Source organism: Capsicum annuum, chromosome 10, assembly GCF_002878395.1.
Source record: "Capsicum annuum cultivar UCD-10X-F1 chromosome 10, UCD10Xv1.1, whole genome shotgun sequence".
NCBI lineage: Eukaryota > Viridiplantae > Streptophyta > Magnoliopsida > Solanales > Solanaceae > Capsicum > Capsicum annuum.
The window spans coordinates 182,276,440-182,295,624 of record NC_061120.1 but is presented as its reverse complement, the minus strand read 5'-3'; the positions used below and the strand labels follow the sequence as shown (position 1 = coordinate 182,295,624).

The window sequence follows — 19,185 nt, the reverse complement described above, 5'->3', positions numbered from 1 at the left end:
CCAAATATTTACAACCAAATGACGGATAAAAAGTTTTATCTCGAAATTATTATTTTATCTCGGAATTATTTGCAAAGCAAACGGCCCCTAATAGTAATACCTATGTCTACTCAAAACAATATAACAATCACTATAGATCTAAATAACCCTAAAAGAAAACATTATTTAGAAGAATGGGAATACATTTCTACATCCATCATCAAGTTGGAAAGATCAAAAAAAATTATTACTTCCATCGTCTGCTTTAACTTGTCCATGGTACTAAAAATAAATATTTATTTTTGTGTGCTCCGCTTAACAAATCAAGAAATAATTATCACTAAGGGATCGTTTGATTGGGAAAGAGTTATCTCGGAATAATTAATTTCGAAACTAGCTATTCCAGAATTAGTTATCCCACTAGATATATAGGATAACTTGTCTCATCACTATGATATAAATGGTGAGATAAATAATGTCGGGACTAAGTTATACCTCCAGCTAAACACGGGATATAATAATTCCATATTTTATTTCGGTACTATTACACTTTATACCTCACATCAAACGATCCCTTAGTTTCCAATTTACCTGTATTATAGTAACAATATTTGTTTCTCAAAACATTGAATTAATTATATTGGAAGAGTAATATAGTAAAATTATCATTCTATTTATTGCATGTTAAGGAGTGTGCCACGTTAATATTGGACAAGTAAAAATTAACTTACGCAGTACTAATTAGAATGAACTAAAGTTAACTGAAATTTTCAAGACAGCTCATTTAACCATTGGTATCCAATGTTATATGTGCATACAATGTGAGTTAAGAGGGAGATGATAGGGAGATGATAGAAGAACAGACAGAATTTGTGTTTTAAATAACCAACTTGAAAGAAAGGAAATGAATTGGCATAATACATATAGAGTTTTAACTTGACACCAAATTTTGACACCAAATTATAACTATAACTAGACCTTTAACTTTATTAGTGTACAAGTAAGCCCTTTAACTATACAAAAGTTGAACAAAAAAAACTCTACTCCTACCTGACAAAATACGTGTATACACTCAAAACTACGCGCGTCAGAATTAGAATTAAAGTATTTTTTTGTTCAGCTTTTGTATAGTTAAAGGGCCTACTTGTGCACTGACAAAGTTAAAAGTCATAGTTTTTATGTGTCTTTTTTATTAGGTGACAGCATCTGAGTGAATTACTAATCCACGTAGGAGCGATTGACTTTCACGCGTGTAAGTTGCAAAATTGGAGTATTTTTTTGTTCAACTTTTATATAGTTAAAGGGCCTACTTGTGCACTGACAAAGTTAAAGGTCATAGCTAGGGGTGTGCATCGGTCGGTTCTGTTCAGTTTTATATATTATCGATTCGGTTTATTGGTTTTCGATTTTTAAATATGCTAAACCAATAACCAAACCAATAAGATATTTTTTATCGATTTTCGATTTATCGATTTTTAGTCCTTAATGGTTCGGTTTTCGGTTTAACCAATAAAAAAATACTTATAAAATAGAAATAGTAGTAACTAACATGAAAAAAAATTGAATCTTAGTTGCAACCATAAATCCTACATGATGTGTTTTTATTTATGAGAATCTTCAAATTTGAACTAAATGTTGTTAGGAGAAATTAAGAGTTTGTATAATTGAAATAATAGGTTTGTTGATTGATAGAAAGTAAAGAGAAATTAAGAGAAATATATAATAAGTCATATATATATATATATATATATTCTTATTGGGTTATCGGTTTACCCAATAACCCAATAAGAAAAAATTGAACTGAATCAATAACCCAATAATTTTTTTTTAAAACCATTAAAAAACCGTTAACTCAATAACCTAATAACAATAAACCAATAACATTTTTATCGGTTCGGTTTATCGATCGATTCGATTTTTGCACACCTCTAGTCATAGCTTTTATGTGTCTTTTTTATTAGGTGGCAACATCTGAGTGAATTACTAATCCACGTAGGAGCGATTGAGTTTCACGCATGTAAGTTGCAAAATTGGAGTGTTTTTTTGTTCAGCTTTTATATTGTTAAAAGCCTATTTGTGCACTGACAAAGTTAAAGGACATATATAGTTATAATTTGATGTCAAGTTAAAAATTTTTGTTTATGTATTATGCTAAATCAATTCTTAAAATATAACTTAACTGATACGTTACAAGTATGAAGTAACTCAAAACAGGAAAAAAAAATCGAACACAATGAAGAGGAATGGGATAACAATTATAAGGCATGACTTAATCAGAAATCATGTAAATTCCTTGACATTGGCAGATGGAAAGTATAATGCTTTTACAATGACTTTTAACCAGTGACACAATTTAAATCCAGAGAAGAAAAAGTAAAAGCACAATACATAAATGTGCGCTTTATTTTGGCATCTAAGTCCTCCAACTTTGGGTATATCCGAGGCACTTAAACTTGTATAAGATTGAAAAATAAATAGACACACACATTTTACATCACATCTACATGGCGTCTCACGCAAATTGTCACGTAGGACACATATATGTACTTAATCAACTTTATGATACTTTTAAGTATCTCATTGTGCACACCTAAAATTGGAGATCACACTATTCAGGGTTTTTTTTTTCACGTTTTAGTTCAGAGGAATAGAATATTAGGGCTTCTTGATTCCTTTATTTTTGAAAGGAAAAAAAAACACTTGCAGAGGAAAAATCTCTTGAAAGTTTATAACCAAATACAAGGAGAATCTTTGGATCACTGCTCTCAAGTGTGAATCTGCAGATTGAAGCTATTGGAGGTTGATTGGTTAGTGTTCTACGCGTCACAAGGTTGGGAAACTTGTTATTACTGAGGTAAGTGAGACTTTAAGCTTTGGGTGCTTGCTTTTCAAATTCGTTTTTAAGATATATTTACATCTGTCCGGTCCATGTGTTGGGACGAGCGTGTAGGTCAGCCACATATACTTTATGTTTAAGAATACTTATACTCCTTTATAAATTATTTCGCGATATGATATGATTGTGTACTGTGAGATTGGGGCATTGTGTATGCTTTTTAATTCCGTTGGGACATTGTGTACGGTTCCTTTGAGCATTGTGCACGCATCCCTTGAGCATTGTGTATGTCTTTTGATTATATAGGATATTGTGTATGTTTCCCGAGTATTGTGTATACTCTTGATATTTGGCACATTGTGTATGTGGTCCGGAACTTTTGATGTTGGTTAATTACTTTGATTTCAAATGGTGACAAGTACTTGGTATAAATTGTGTTGAGATATATAGTTTCTGATGAATGATTGTTGGTCTCATTGGACATCTTATTAAGATATACTTCCTGTGTGTAATAACTATATGTTCTTAGTGTTGTTGTATTTTCTAATACTTGTCCCAGGGCTACTTAAAGTAGCGAACCGAGGATCTTACTGGGTTATATTTATATAGCTCACTCCTTACTTGCATACCTGCAGATACGGTTGCGAAGAGAGACTTGTGGCTGACGATCTTTACATGTGAATTGTGTTGCTAAGGTGAGCCTTCGCATTGTTCGTGGAGGCTGTCATCCAGCTTTAGTTACTTTTAAATTATGATTCTTTTTGTTGGGTTAGCATGCCCAAAAGTTGAACTCATGTAACTCTGTTTAGATGCTCCATCATTTTGGGGTGGGATTTGAGGCTAGAGAGTTATTATCTAAGTATTATTGTTTTCATAAATCGTATTATGATAACCGGGTGGATGATTACTTTGCGTTTAATACACTTGAAGTTGCACATATCTTTATCTCAGTGTTTGTAGATATTGTGAATGTATAGAAAATTGGTTCTCCCGACAAGTGGTGTTAACGGGAGTCAGTCACGCATAGGGATTATTTTGGGCGTGACAGAAAAACACTAAACTAACAGAGCATATAATACAAGAAGTCATACATAAATACTTTGTCAAAATAGCAATACAACAGTTGTTTAGTATTACGACATACATATTATACAAACATAAGGTCTTTTGACTTGTGATTTTCCAAACTGCTTCAGCTAATAAAACCCCTTAAATCTGTAAATCAAAAAAGAAATTAGAAGATGGAAACTTATAAGTGATTGTTTGGATTAAAAAATGTAAGCATTCACAAAAGGTTAACTTCACAGTAAGCCAAACAGTTAGCAGCAACTTTGATATGAAGTATCATCTAACATAGATTCAGGAATTTAGGTGAAGTGAAGATGTAACATTAACATTCAGGTTCTCACCATTAGTGCTCCAGTTGAATTTAATAAATAACACCAACGATTCTGGTTTGCCAATTATACTAGCTGGGGTGGCTCTGGCTTAAAGCCAACTTTAACAGAACACCTTATTTTTTCTGCTCAATATTTTTTTTAAAGAGATAAAGCATTCAATATCCCCTCAAACTATGGCCAAAGTTACTACGATACACTCCAACTTCACATAGGTCCTATTACTCCATGAACTTAATTTTTGCGTATTTTTGTTAAATTTTTGTGCTGACATGACATCTTTATTACATAAAAATGGGACTTAGTCAAAGAGGTCACGTCAGCTAAAAAGAGGTCACGTTGAGTTCAGGAAAGTAATAGGACCCTTGTGAAGTTGGAGTGTATCGTAACAAATTTGATCATAGTTCGGGGTACTAGATGCTTTACTCTTTTTTAAAAGAAAGCTTAACCTATAGATCTATTATAGGTAAAAATTAGACCTCATCCTCCCTTAACTAAAGGTCTTGGGCTTGAGCCTCGGAATGAAAAAAATCTTGCAGGGAGCGTTTTCCTCTTTAATCGGTCTTGCGTGTTTCAAAATTGAATTAATCGGAAAATCCTACAAGTACCGAATACCAAATAAAAAAAATTGGGCCCCAAAACCTTGCTTTAATGGCTTGACTGTGACCCAAATAGCTTGAATCACTGACGATTCAAGGATTTGGAATAAGCTATTGCAGAACAGCACCATTAATTAAGAACATAGAAGAAAAGAATAAGAAGAGGAGGGATTTTAGAGAAGGAAGCAATGAATTGTATTATTCTAGAACTCTTGTACACTTCACTAGTTTATATACAATTGGAGAATTGACTCACTCCCTCTAATTCTCAACTAACTATCAGCTCAACTACCTTTCTTGAACAATATCTCAATGTAACAGTAATGAACAGTGATTAGTTTTACTAACTGTCAGTTATAACAGAATTTGCTGACATGGCAATTTCCAATTCTAATTAGCTAATTGTTGACATTGCAATTTTCAATTCTAATTAGCTAATTAGTGTAACAATACTCCCTCCCCAAAAGAGATCCTTGTCCTTAAGGATCAAAATGAGGAAATCTGACTTTCAAGGCCTCATAGAACTCCCAGGTAGCATCATCAGCAGGTAAGCCTTCCCATTTGACTAGAACTTGTGCCACAACTTTTCCACCTTTCTTGACCATTCTCTTCTGAAGAATACTTTCAGGGTTGGGACAAAGAGGATGAGCAATGTCAAGGATAGGGGGTAGTGAAATTTGAGTAGGCAATGCAAAACACTTTTTTAATAAGGACACGTGGACAGTAGGATGGATCTTAATAGTATCAGGAAAAGTAAGAGTGTAAGCCACTGATCCCACCTTTTTCAGAATTTGAAATGGCCTATAGTACTTGGCAGCTAACTTATGGAAAGAATGTCCAAAAACAGTAGTTTGTTTATAGGGATGAATCTTGAAATACACCCAGTCACTAACCTCAAAAACCCTATCACTTCTAGCAAATCTGCCTGTTGTTTCATTCTCAATTGAGCCCTCCTCAAGTGGTGTTTTAATAGGTCCAACTTCATCTCTTTGATAAGCAAGGTAGCATCCATCTCTGTAGAAGTTGATTCACCAGGTAAATAAGGTAAATGTAATGGAGGTGGCCTTCCATAAAGTGCCTCATAGGGAGTCGTTTGAATAGCACTATGGAAATAAGTATTGTACCAGTATTCAGCCATAGCTAGGAAAGAGAACCAAGTATGAGGTTCCTCACTACAAGAACATCTCAAGTAAGTTTCTAAGCTTTTATTCAGCACTTCAGTTTGACCATCGAACTAAGGGTGATAAGCTGAGGAAGTATGCAACTGAACTCCTTGTAGGTTGAATAATTTTTGCCAAAAATTATTGAGGAAAACAACACCCCTGTCACTAGTTATGGCGTCAGGTAATCCATGTAACTTAACCACTGTATCCATGAATACCTCAGCTACGGACTGAGCAGTATAAGGGTGCTTCAGAGGTAAAAAAATGAGCATATTTACTGAGTCTATCCACAACTACTAGAATGACTTCATATCCTTTGGATTTAGGTAGACCATCAATAAAATCTAAGCTGATTTAGGACCAAACTACCTCAGGAATGGGCAATGGTTGTAGTAGGCCAGGGTAAGCAGCTAAATCAGCCTTATTCTTCTGATAAGTATCACTTCACTGGACAAAAAACTTTACGTCATCTCTAATACCCTTTCAGTAGAAAAGAGTTAACAGTCTCTTAAGAGTAGCTTCTACACCTGAATGTCCCCTTTGAGCAGATGAATGCCAAAAGAAAATAATATCATGTCGAAGTTGAGGTACATTGCCCTCGACCAACTTTCTTTTCCTTCTGAGTTGATTATGATGCCAAGTAAATTGTTTATGAAAATTTGGATTAGCCATGAGTTCTGTAATGAGAAGCTGCAAAGCAGATCACCTTCCCAGCTGGCTGCTATAGTTTGTAGAAGATCAGAACTAGTATTAGAGAGCACTAAAGTCATTAATTCAGCACCCTGCACCCTAGACAAGGCATCAGCCACCTTGTTTTCCACCCTCTTTTTATATTCAATGACATAGTCAAAGGACATGAGTTTTGTGAGCCACAACAATTGTGAATTAGTATGTAGTTTCTGCTCCAATAGATAATTCAAATCCTTTTGATTTGTTCTAATGACAAACTTCTGATTTAAGAGATAATATGACCACTTGGTTACAGCATGTACAATAGCAAGTAGTTCTTTGTCATACACTGATAAGGCTGCATGTTTAGGTGAAAGGACTTTACTAAAAAATACAATGAGGTGACCTTCTTACATTAGTACGGCCCTAATCCCTACTCCACTAGCATTAGTTTCCACTACGAACAACTTAGTTATGTCAGGTAGAGCTAATACAGGTGTTTTTGTCAATGCATCCTTAAGTTGTGTAAGTGCCATAGAAGTTTCATCATTCCACTGGAACGTATCCTTCTTCAGGAGATCATTCAAAAGTCTTGGCATAGTCCCAAATCCCTGAATAAACCTTCTATAATACCCATCTAATCCAAGAAAACCTTTCAACTATTTAATAGTTGTTGGAGTTGGCCAATCTCTTACAACAGCAATCTTCAGAGAATTTGTAGACACTCTCTCTTGAGTGATGAAATGCCCTAGATACTCAATCCTCTTGACTCCAAAAAAGCATTTGAAGTGCTTAGCAAACAACTGGTGATGTTGCATAACCTCAAAAACAGAACTCAAGTGCTCTAGATGCTCATCTATACTTTTGTTTTATATTAATATGTCATCAAAGAATACAAGGAAATATTTCCTAAGAAATTCCTTGAATACAACATTCATCAAGCCCTGAAATAAAGTAGGTGCATTTGATAGCCCAAAAGGCATAACCACATATCCAAAATGCCCAGAATGAGTTCTGAAAGCTGTTTTAGGTATATCATCAATTGCCATCCTTAACTGGTGATAACCAGATCTAAGGTCAATCTTAGAAAAAATTACAGAACCCCCAAGCTCATCCAACAAGTCTTCAACAACTGGAATTGGAACTTTTTCTTGACAGTTTGTTTGTTCAAGTCTCTATAATCAACACATAATCTCCATGTACCATCTTTCTTGCCAACCAATACTACTGGAGCTACAAATGGACTACAACTAGGTTGCATTACCCCTTGATCCAATATCTGCTGAACTAATCCCTTAATAATGTCCTTCTTGACAGAAGGATATTTGTAAGGCCTCTTGTTTATAGGTTCAGTATTATTGTACAACACTATTCTATGATCAAAGATTCCCCTAGATGGAGGCAAGTGTTGGGGTTCTTCAAACAAGGTCTTATGCTTGTGTAAGAGACTCATCAATCTAGGATCACCCTCAAGGCTTTCCTTAGCATCAACTGAATTCCATTGATCTTTACTAGTCATTGAAGGCACAACTTGAATCATGCACAATTGAGAGTTAATACCTGATATCTTGGCTAACTTTCCACCTCTTGTGGTTTTGATTTGTCTGCTTACTCCTTTGAGAATATGTTTTCTCCCTTTGTACCAAAACTCCATTGTCAGATCCCTGAAATCCATCTTGATATCTCCAAGAGTTAATAGCCATTGCACCCCTAAGACCACTCCACAAGACCCTAATGGTAAGAGCAGAAATTCTATTGAAAACTCCACCCCTTGTAATAGCCAAGAGAGTCTACACATTTTACTCACTTGCATGTCATTACCATTAGCTGCAGTCACTGCTTGAGGAGGATTAGATGTCGCTTGGCATCCTAGCTCCTTCACCACCCCAGGATTAATGAAATTATGTGAACTATCTATGTCCACTAAAATATGGAGAGATTTCATTGAATGGTAACCAATTACTCTTAAGGTCCTGAATCCTAATGACACATTAAGGGTATGAACAGAGATTTCCATATGCTCTAAGGGCCTAATCAATTCTAGCCGTTCTTCATTATCATTTGTTGGTTCTTTCTTCATGTTCACTTTCTACTTCTTCATGCTCTACTACCTTTATCAAATACAATTGTTTCAAGTTTGTGCACTTGTGACCAAATACATACTTCTCATTATAGAAATAACATAACCCTTTAGACCTCTTCTCATTCATTTCTTCAGGACTCAAAATTTTTCTACTGACCCCTTTAGATGTTAGTGCAACTGCATTGCTAGTAGGAGTAGGTAATAAGGGAGGTTTACTTTGAAACCTTTGATCATACCTCCTATTGTGACTGAAATTCTGAACAGAATACTGAACAGGTTGCTTCATAGCCTTCAACTATGCCTCTTGCATCCTTGATGATTTGTAGACTTGAAATAAGGTCCTTGGATTTGCTATCTTTACTGCCATATTCAACTCATTCTTTAACCCTCTAAGATAATAGCTGATTGCATTTTCCTCTGACAGGTTGACTCTAGTTAGATGTCTTTCAAAAATAGCCTGATAATCTTTTACGGATCCTGTTTGCCTCACCTTATTTATTTCTTCCATGGGATCATCATAGTCTGACCCAAATCTTTCAACTAAGGCCATAGCATACTCACTCCACATTGGAGGATGTAAGTACTGCCTATACTTCATGAAAGCTAAGTGCCACTGGACAACTTCATCCTCAAATTGCACGGATGCAACATTTACCCTCTCATCCATGGGAACATTTTCCATATTAAAAAATTGATCCACCTTGAACAACCATGACCTCAAATCCTCTCCTGAAAACTTCAAGAAATCCAACCTTGACCACTTTGAGAATTGAAAATGATGATTGTTGTAACTGCCTGTACTTTTCTCCCTTTGTGACCTTTCATCAAACTGCCTAGGTATATCATTTAAGCCTTCCCTTTCTCGAACAATTTCAGGAGATTTACCCCTTTGATTTTCAATTGTTGAGGCCAATTTCTCCCTAATTTCCATTACTGCTTGATCCAATCCCTTGAGAGTTGACACTTCACCTGCCAGAATTCCCACCTCTGTTAAAACTTTTTGCATCATCTCCCTTAGTTCACCCATTTCACTACTGGTTGCTCCATCATTTCCCATATTACTTTTCGTCATTGTTCCAAGGAACGAAAAGCTTTGATACCAATGTTACCCAAATAGCTTGAATCACTGACGATTCAAGGATTTGGAATAAGCTATTGCAGAACAGCACCATTAATTAAGAACAGAGAAGAAGAGAATAAGAAGAGGAGAGATTTTAGAGAAGGAAGCAATGAATTGTATTATTCTAGAACTCTTGTACACTTCACTAGTTTATATACAATTGTAGAATTGACTCACTCCCTCTAATTCTCAACTAACTATCAGCTCAACTACCTTTCTTGAACAATATCTCAATGTAACAGTAATGAACAGTGGCTAGTTTAACTAACTGTCAGTTATAACAGAATTTGCTGACATGGCAATTTCCAATTCTAATTAGCTAATTGTTGACATGACAATTTCCAATTCAAATTAGCTAATTAGTGTAACATTGACCCTCTAGCTGGCCACGTATACTAGTATTCTTTATTCGTGCTCTACCATTAGCACGCAACAGTTATATCAGCAATTTAAGCTTCCTAATTGGATTGACAAAAAGGCATTTTTGTTCCAACTTTAATATAGGTAACGCTGAAATAATCAGTTTCTTAGTTCATAGTATAAATGACTGCTAAGAACGTGTTTTAAAGCTACATATGAGATGTCAAGGGAGGGGGGGAAAAACTCCATAAGCTAGTGCATATATGACACGTTTAACTTCAGTTGCAGTGGCTCAACAGGATACGTACCTAATAACCAAGTCGAATTGGCGTTTGAGGTCAAGGTATGGTTAGTCTATTTCTGGATAAAGAGCTTGAAACCAGAATTTTGCATTTCTTCAACTTGTGTTTCCTGGATATCCTTGGCTGATTCCACAAGTGAGTCATTGCATTCCAGCACCTTAATAGACTTTAGAGTAGCCATATCCGCAAAGGAAGAGGGAATCTCCTCAAGATATTGACATTTTCTCAATACTAAGTGTTCAAGGCACGGAAAAGCATCATCTGCAACATTCCATTTCGAAATATCAGGATCTTGCAGTTTCAAGAATTTGATTTGAGGGAACTGCTCACGGGTCACTTCCCATACGTCGGATTTAGTAATGACTTGTAACAGTTTGAGTACCGCAAGTCTGGGAAGGGTTGCAACTTGATTAAGACTAAATATGCGACCACTGGATAGCGTTAATTTCTTGAGATTTGGAGGCAACTTCAGCTCGGTGGACCAGGTATAAGCAGGACCACAAGAAAACTTAAGCACTTCAAGCTTGGTAAGATTGTTAAAAGCAGGGAAGAAGCCGTCACATCTCAGAACTTCACATCTCAGTTTCTGCAGATTTGGTGTATTTGCCAAGATGTTATCTGCGTCCTCCACACAAGAAAACCATGCTGATGCAAGAGTTCTCAAAACATCCATTTTTGGGGAACTTTCAACGAACATTTGAACATTGGGTTTAGTGAACATAGCACGGCTGTATATATGTAGATGGCGCAGCTTGACCATCTTCCAAAGTGTGTCTGGTAATGATACCCGTCCTCCAATTCCTTTAACAATCAAGGTTTCAAGGTTCCAAAGATTGGATGAGAATGATAATGAAGAGTCTTCAGCAATCCTAACAGCAGCATATCTCAAACAGGTTAACGCTTCTGGGAAAGAATCAATTATAGTGAATTCCATATCTAACACCCTCAGAAACTTGAAGTTGTTAAAAGTGAATGATGTGCAACCTATCGAAGATGATGCAATATGTCTACTCTTCATCAAGTGAAAAGACTGTACAGCCAAACAAATTGAACTCCATTCCACCAAATTATCACCTTCAAAGTAAAGGCATAAGCGTCGTGACATTTTATGCTTCTGACGGGCGAAAGAAGATGGATCCGCAATATTTTTCCTGTCAGTAGAGAAATTGGTATTATAAGAACAAGTATAAGAGAGAGATTTATTCATGAAAAATTAACTAGTAGTTTCTGTTACCCTTTTATCCATTGTAGAAAGTTCTCCATCTTGGCTTTCAGTCTGCAATAATCAAGCAACAAGTCATGAATGCGACATGCCTTGATCTTGCCATCTGAACTCTTCTTGGAAACCATCACGAGGTTTCTTCCAATAAGATTCTCTAAGTAATATTCTGCTATATCCTCTGGAAGCTTTTCCGCATGAGGTTTTACCAAACCTTCTGCTGTCCACAGCCATGTTAACTTGGAAACTTTTATCTCTTCATCCTCCAAAAAAACTCCAAAATATAAAAAACAAGGTTTCAAATGATACGGTAAATTTTGGTAACTAAGATCTATTATATCCTCCGACTTAGCATGGATATGTGGACCTAAATTTGACGCTACTTGCTCCCAAGAGTGTTTTTCCTTCTCCATTGTTTCGAGGATACCTGCTATCAGAACAACTGAAAGAGGAAGTCCTCCACACTTTTGTGCTATCTTTTGGCCAACATCTTCTAAGACAAGGGGACAACTTCTTTTACTGAACACCCTATTCTTCAATAACATCCAACTTTCTTCTAGAGTAAACAATCGAAGAAAATGAGGATCACTGATGAGTTTAGCATGGAAAGCAACATCACTAAGCCGAGTTGTCAGGATAATCCTACTTCCATTATTGGCATCATAGAAGCATGGCTTTAGATCATCCCAAGCATTAGTTTCCCAGACATCATCAACAAGGATAAGGTACCTCTGAACCAATAGAAGTCTGCGCAGCTTATCTGCTAATTCATTCTCTGGTAGTTTATCACTTATAATTGTATCCTTCTTAACGCCACGAAGAATGGTAAGTAACAGGTCCTTGCGTGTATATGCTTGAGACACACAACATTGTGCACGGACATCAAAATGAGAGACAACTAACTGATCAAGAAATAGCTTGTTAGCCAGAGTTGTCTTACCCAATCCGGCCATTCCAACAATTGAGATAACATCCAATTCTGGTGATCCTCTGAGTAGCTGTCGGCTTAGTTTGTCCATCACCTCCTGAAAGCCCACCATCTCTTCTCTCATGCTTGTAATCCTAGCAAATTGTGAAGTATTAACACTTGCAACATCAATAGTATTATGCAATGCCAAGTCAGATACTTTCTTTTCATGCATCTCCGCTGCCTCCCTCATGAGTAATGTAGTCTCCTCCACGATGTCCCCAATCCAGCGAACAAGGCACCACACAGGAATGTTTCTATTTATACAACTAACAACGATATGTTCCACCTCATATGCCTTAGCAATCAGCTGCATTGGAAAATATAGGAATCCATCATGCTGTTTCTGGAAATGTTCAAGTTCCTTCTTAATCGTCTGAAGTTGGGCCTTTATGGAAGAAAGCGAATATGAATAGTGGCTTAGGAACTCCTTCAGGTAGTCTAGAATGATGCCTATAGACCCTAGTCCATCAATCCTAGGTAAAAGTGAGAGAAATGACTTCCGAGTGATGAGGTAGGTTACAGTCTGTATACTCTGAACAATGCCTGAGAAATCAAGCATTGGCACGTGGTTTGATTCCTCCACAGCCATATCTTCCTTTTCCTTCATGCTGCTATACAATGAATAAACTAGAAGTCCTGCATCAATAATTGCAGCATCAATATCTTGAAGATGACATTTATGGTCCTTAATTGGTAGACTGATGAGATTGGCTCTCAGGAGGTTGAGCATCTCTTGAAGGATCGCCTTTTGATCCTTCAAAGAACATGTGTCTTTGTGCATACCAATAATTGGTAGCTCTGACAAATAGTGTATGAGAGTCTCCACAAAGCCAACCTCACAATCCGCTGTATACTCAATTTGGATATTCCGATCCCATCCCGTTTGTTCTGACTTTAAGGCCTGCAGGACATCAATATAGATATCGCAGACAAATGGTTGAATTGGACAAGTCCTCATTTGTAGAAAACCCAAAACATCCATTTCATTTGAAGCCAAGTCTTTATTTCCATCAATGCCTGGAAAATACAACCAGGCATCCATGGCAGCATGACCAACCACAAGTAAAACGTGAGTGAAGAAAGTACGAAGGTTTTGAGGCTTTGTGCATCTATTTGAAACATAGAAGACAAAATTTCTCAATAACTTCAACTCCTTTACTACCTCTTCCATTTGTTTCTTCGGACCAGGAACAAAAAGCAACGAAGTAGGAGCATAAATCTTCAGTAAATCACTGAGATTCCTTAGAACAATATCAATGAATTTCTCTAAAAAATCAGGAGAAGCAGCATTACTACTACTGTTTTCCTTTTTCGATGAAAATGCCATTTTGAGAAAGGGATAGTTATCCCTGATTTCCAACTTACTCAGCCAAATGTTGTTTTGCACCCGAGAAGTCACGGAATCAAGGTACTCGCAAATTTGGATCTTTGTGAGGTTAACTGCATCATTTTGAAACTGAGCTTGTACTTTCTGTGTAACATCTTCCATGCTGCATTCACTTGTCAAACTTTGCAAGCTGAGAAAAATATCAAGGAATTTAAATTCCCTTTTAAGGAACTCAATTCGATCCTTTATAGTCCCCGGTAAGATTAAATCCCATTCAGTACTTATCAATTGCAAAGTAGAAACAGGATGATTTTTCTGTGAAGTAAGAAACTCCTCTGAAGACATCTCTTTCTCTCCCTCTTTTTGTATGAAATTGAACTGTAAATGAATGAATCAGTGAGAACTAAGAGTGAAGAGTCAAAAACATATCTAAAGCATTCCGGTTGCTTGAGTTTCATGATTGCACTATCAATTGTGTGCATTTTTTACCTAAACTATTACCAACTATTTATCAATACACACCCCAACTAGTAAGTGTTCATGTAGGAAAATTAAACCATTGATAGTTCATAGTTTCACTATGTTTTGTTAAATAGTTGGGTAATAGTTCAGCTGTAAAACTCAAAAAATGAGATATGTGTTTTGATAAATAGTTGATAATAGTTCAGCTAGAAAAATCATAAAACTCAAAAAATCGATGTGGATTTTGATAAATAGTTGGTAATAGTTCAACTAGAAATATCATAAAACTCAAAAAATAAAATATTTTAGATGTGTTTTTAACCATTAACTTGGAAATAGTGCTTCCAACTTACATACTACTAGCAAGTCAACTAGTTATGCATCGACCAAAATTACTTCTCCGGCGGGTAGCACATCTGCGGCGACTGGTCAAGAATCGCATGTATTTTCACGCGCCACCTGAAATTTCACTCTGACTCTCACGTGCCGGCGCGTGTAGGCGCGTGATCCGATAAAACCGATCGGAGATGATGTTCGGCGTTGACTTGTCAAATATGGGTCAACTCTGGTACTTGCCTGATCTGTTAGATTCTTTCTCTGTTTGGAGGCATTTGAAATATGTGATTTGGTTCAGTAAACTTTGCTTCACAAAATCAGTCTTCTCTGAGTATTTTGTTTGGTCAACTGGGTTTCAAAGGTGTTAAAAAATAATCTTCTTTTTCATTGAGATTTCTATTACATATGTTGATATGTTGTTTCGTGTAGTTTGTTTAGAAGTATTTTGTCGTAATATTGTTCTGTTATTATATATTGTTTTTAGTACTGTATGTTAAAGCGAGGGTCTATCAAAAACAGACACGTTATATATGAGGCAGAGGTTAGGTCTATATGTACCCTACCATCCCGAGAATCCGCTTTGTTGGACTAGACTTGGTATGTTGTTGTTGGTATTCTGGCCTTATCTCTTATTAATTGTCCTTCGATAAAAACATTTATGGTTTCGGTTGGGAGTTTGGTATACATACCTGTCCACATTATTAAGGAATATTAATTATCTCACAAACTATTAAAATATCTGTATGCACCCACAAAATCAGTTTAGAGAGCACAATACAAGTGTAGGACTCCGAGTTTATTTGGTCAAAATTTTTAAAATTTGCTTATTTAAAAAAAAAAAAAATTGTTGTTATGCGTGAGCACAATAATGGTTTAAGAGGCGGGGGCTCGGCGTTTTACACAGTATAGAGTGACGTGTAAGTCTGACATATGTGGGCGTAAGTCCCATGGATCTACGGGAGGTCTCATGTATTATTGTCCGGCCTGGTGGCACTTGAGAAAACCAATACTAGGATTTATGTAATTTTCTTAATGCATTACATTAGATGTATTTCAGGGACGTTGTTTTGATTTCTGATATCTGAGATCCCACATTCAATTGAAGTGACTTTGTATGTGATTATATAATTTAAGTAGCATATGGCATATGAGGAAGTATTTGCTACATATGGATTGCAGGATTCATGATATATTCCTAAGAAGAGATTCACTTATGAATCCTTATGCACTTTATACAACAACAATTTTAGAGTTGAGGAATATTCAACTGCTAAATTAAAGGTTATACACTCTTCTGCATGAAACTATCGATGAAAGTTAAATATGAGTTCAGAAAATAAACTGAGCAGATCGAATGGTATTACAATATTGTAACTGATCTAGAATTTTAATTATTATACATCATTCATTCCTTCCAAAGAGACCATAAGGCTAATTTCCCATTTGCAGACCTTGATTTCAGACAAAATGTTATAAGCAAATTACCTGTCCTCTGATCTCATGGTTGACCCTTTCTTATATAAGGTTCCTCAACCCCAACTGAAACCATTTAAGTCAAATTGCTTACAGCTTGAAGCAGCATCAGTTTCATCATGCATGTTTAGATCCAGTTTAGGCTCAAAGTATGACAGTTTATACTCTTGCGATGATTTCTGCCTCTCTGGCACTGATTCACTTCTTTTGGCTACCTGGTGAAAAAATTTAACATCTCTCTCTGTTCCGCTGAAGTTTCCATCCGAGTAATTCATGCTTCCATTCAGTTTTTCGTCTTGAAGTCCTATACTTATTGATAGGTTATTGCAGTTTGTCTCTCTGGTGAATGCTTTTTCTCTACCCTCATTCACTGGGGAGAATAATCGTCTGTTCTCCTTGAGGTTGTCACACCATCGTAGTTCTGTCTGCTGTATCCTGGTGTCATTTGCAATATCCTTACACTCCATAGATGGTGTAAAGTCGAAAGGCCTCAATCCAATTGGGTTATCATGCATTGCATTGTCCCTCAAAGAGCCATCACGAGAGGTCAAGCAGCTGTCGATTGAACGATCTGTTGGCTGTGTAGCTTGTGTTTGTTGGCTGTGAAATCCTGATAGTTCTTTTATATCTGGAAATGCAGAGTTCAGGCATTGATTGGATGCTTTGGATACAAATTCTGACAGTTGAACCTTCACTGCCTCTAATCCGACTGTTTCCATGTTTTGTCTTCCAAGGGTTTCTTGTGCCTTCTCCAGCACGGACTGCAAATATTTCCCTTGAGCTTCTATCCGTAACTGTAAATGTCGTTGTACCTATATCAGTTCAATTAGGCCTCATTTAGAAGCCATCAAGGAAAATATTCCTTGAATTTTAAAGGTTTACAAGAAAAAAATACCATACACACATTTTTAATTCCTGAAACCAAACACGTGGACAAGGCCTGTTGACTAAACTGTTTAACATATTATCTCTACTATTATGGGGAGATGTGTTTTTGATTACTTAATTTCCCAGTGAAGTCTTCTTATTACAAGATGAAAGTGCTTTTTTTCCTCAAGTTTCAGTGCGCTCATGCTTCCGGATTTTACATCATCAAACAGGAAGTCTCATCTTTTAAAAGTATTTTTGGCATAGGCTTTTGCTCTCATTTCTCATACGTAAGAAAATTCTGCAGCAATTTCATACCTCAAGCTGCTCATGAAGCCTTCTTTGCACTTCTATTTGCATTTGTATTGCTTCACTTATTTGAATGTTTCTGAATAGATAAGTATTTGTCATATTAGTGTAAGTCAAAGTTTTTGCCAAGACATGAAAGAGAAAGATGAATTGTTTAAATCAAGGACTAGATGTTTTTTGTTCTTACTTGTTTGGTTGGGGTCCCATGCTTGGATTACTTATACATGCTGCACTATTCTCAGATATCCTTTCTACTCCTGCTGCTGCAACTATTCATAAACTTACCAATTCATGAAAGAGATTTTCTGAATTTTTATTTTCATGAGTACTATTTGATTTCTTACCAGCTTTATTTGCTCCACTAGCATTTGCTTGTCCATGGAGATTCTTACTTAGTCTGTATTTCTGCCATCATTTTGTAAAGCATTAGTTTCTGGCACAATATAAGAGTGTTAAATATAAGCAGCATTTTTCTGTGTTTTGGATGGAAATGAAACAAAAGTATATATTTGTCTGTAATCTTGCCAGCCCAGTTTCCAGACACAAAGATTTGGTCAGTTTTCTTTCACAATCTAAATGTAACATATGGCAGCGGCAGCATTGTCCTTAAATGTTTTGAATAAAACAATTCAAAATTTTCTTGCAGTTGATTTAAAAGATGTTTTGCCCCCTTACAACCAGTTCTTTTGTTTGGAATTATTGTCTTGACAGCTAAAGTATTTTCAAGGCTGAATATGGCCCTTTTAGAATGTTTTGTTCATTGCATGGATTTTGTAATGCCATAAACGCGAATAAGAACTAACCTGAAGATGGCTCTTTAAGTGGTACAAGGTTAATCCTTGGATCCCCATGAGCTTTAGAACTGATTTTGGAGTGGCTTCTGCAATAGGATAATGTTGCAGTTAATTATCTTCATGAAAAAAAAAAAAAAAAACATCCTCCTGTTACTTATTGAAATTGATATATTTGTGTGCACTTACTGTCTGCTCCACCAAGTTGGTTAACTGCTTCTATAAACCTCTCATGGAGGTCCGGCGTCCATTTCAATCTTGGCTTAGCATCAGTTGATAGGACAAGCCCTGAATCTGCGTTGCCATTTCCACCTTGCAGGAACAGATGCCTTTCAGGGATAGACATTCGTGTTGAAGGGTGCATGCTATTATCCTGGTGGTGATGATGGTACATCTTCTGGCCTTCTGTTTGATGATTAGCAAATAAGTCTCGTGATACGATTTAATACGTAGGAATCACGATCAGTAGTTTAACTAATCATAACGCACCTGAAAATGATCTACTGTACTTGCTTTCGGTCTACTCTTGCCCTTTAAATGTGAATCAAGATTCTTCTGTATTCTCCAGAGTATGATGTTGTTCCTGATACTCGGTTCAAGAGGACTGTTTGCTATTGCCTTTATGTATGTCCTTAGTTGTACAATTTCACAGACCAAAGATGTTGCCAAAGAGCTCTTATAAGTAAATGGGGTGAGAAAGAGGGAGGGGGTCCAGGTGAAGCACAGAATCTAGAATAGGGCCACTTGAACGCTAGAACCAATCGAATCTTCACAGCCGGCTCAAAAAGCGATCTCATCCTTCCAGTTTTACATATTTGTGGGTCCTAGCATGATATTCCTCTGCACTATAAGTTACTGAAAAACTTAAACACCTTACAATAGGTACAAAGAATTGATCCACCCGCGACTTTTGTGCACTCATA

At 36.4% G+C, this 19,185-nt stretch overlaps 2 protein-coding genes and 1 long non-coding RNA gene across 9 annotated transcripts; 1 reads left to right on the top strand and 2 right to left on the bottom strand.

Annotated features, from left to right (window-relative positions):
- Nucleotides 1–3,888: 3,888 nt before the first annotated feature.
- On the bottom strand, nucleotides 3,889–15,014 carry LOC107843411 (putative late blight resistance protein homolog R1B-16). 4 transcript variants are annotated; one of them, XM_016687691.2, is made up of 4 exons: nucleotides 14,883–15,014; nucleotides 11,743–14,402; nucleotides 10,515–11,659; nucleotides 3,889–4,030 (listed from the first exon to the last, which is right to left on the bottom strand). In XM_016687691.2, the coding sequence occupies exons 2-3, from the start codon at nucleotides 14,367–14,369 to the stop codon at nucleotides 10,561–10,563; spliced, it is 3,726 nt and encodes a 1,241-aa protein (XP_016543177.2). In that variant the 5' UTR covers nucleotides 14,370–14,402; nucleotides 14,883–15,014; the 3' UTR covers nucleotides 3,889–4,030; nucleotides 10,515–10,560. The 4 variants fall into 4 exon arrangements, with proteins under 4 accessions (XP_016543177.2, XP_016543175.2, XP_016543176.2 ...); XM_016687689.2 differs by having other exon boundaries at nucleotides 14,840–14,979; XM_016687690.2 differs by having other exon boundaries at nucleotides 14,816–14,955.
- LOC124888156 lies at nucleotides 14,920–18,822 on the top strand. The gene is made up of 2 exons (XR_007046243.1): nucleotides 14,920–15,054; nucleotides 18,582–18,822. It is a non-coding gene; the product is annotated as an uncharacterized LOC124888156 (long non-coding RNA).
- Nucleotides 16,134–18,913, bottom strand: LOC107843408 (myb-related protein 2). Of its 4 annotated transcripts, XM_047398606.1 has the most exons (7): nucleotides 18,752–18,913; nucleotides 18,452–18,667; nucleotides 18,275–18,351; nucleotides 17,816–17,876; nucleotides 17,659–17,734; nucleotides 17,481–17,550; nucleotides 16,134–17,089 (listed from the first exon to the last, which is right to left on the bottom strand). In XM_047398606.1, exons 2-7 carry the CDS (start codon nucleotides 18,654–18,656, stop codon nucleotides 16,352–16,354), a joined length of 1,227 nt encoding a protein of 408 aa, XP_047254562.1. In that variant the 5' UTR covers nucleotides 18,657–18,667; nucleotides 18,752–18,913; the 3' UTR covers nucleotides 16,134–16,351. The 4 variants fall into 4 exon arrangements, with proteins under 4 accessions (XP_047254562.1, XP_016543172.2, XP_016543174.2 ...); XM_016687686.2 differs by lacking the exon at nucleotides 18,752–18,913 and having other exon boundaries at nucleotides 16,134–17,107; nucleotides 17,659–17,740; nucleotides 18,452–18,656; XM_016687688.2 differs by lacking the exon at nucleotides 18,752–18,913 and having other exon boundaries at nucleotides 17,659–17,740; nucleotides 18,452–18,656.
- Between the last annotated feature and the right edge of the window lie 272 nt (nucleotides 18,914–19,185).

Bases quoted from the DNA above. Each gene is read 5' to 3' on its own strand.
- LOC107843411 (XM_047398605.1), bottom strand. The intron at 11,660-11,742 runs GTAACAGAAACT...CTCTACTGACAG, and splicing joins TTTCTACAATGGATAAAAGG to GAAAAATATTGCGGATCCAT.
- LOC107843408 (XM_016687686.2), bottom strand. From the start codon at position 18,656: ATGTACCATCATCACCACCAGGATAATAGCATGCACCCTTCAACACGA. The intron at 17,741-17,815 runs GTAAGAAATCAA...GTTTATGAATAG, and splicing joins TAGTGGAGCAAATAAAGCTG to TTGCAGCAGCAGGAGTAGAA. The intron at 17,551-17,658 runs GTAAGAACAAAA...TTATCTATTCAG, and splicing joins ATGGGACCCCAACCAAACAA to AAACATTCAAATAAGTGAAG.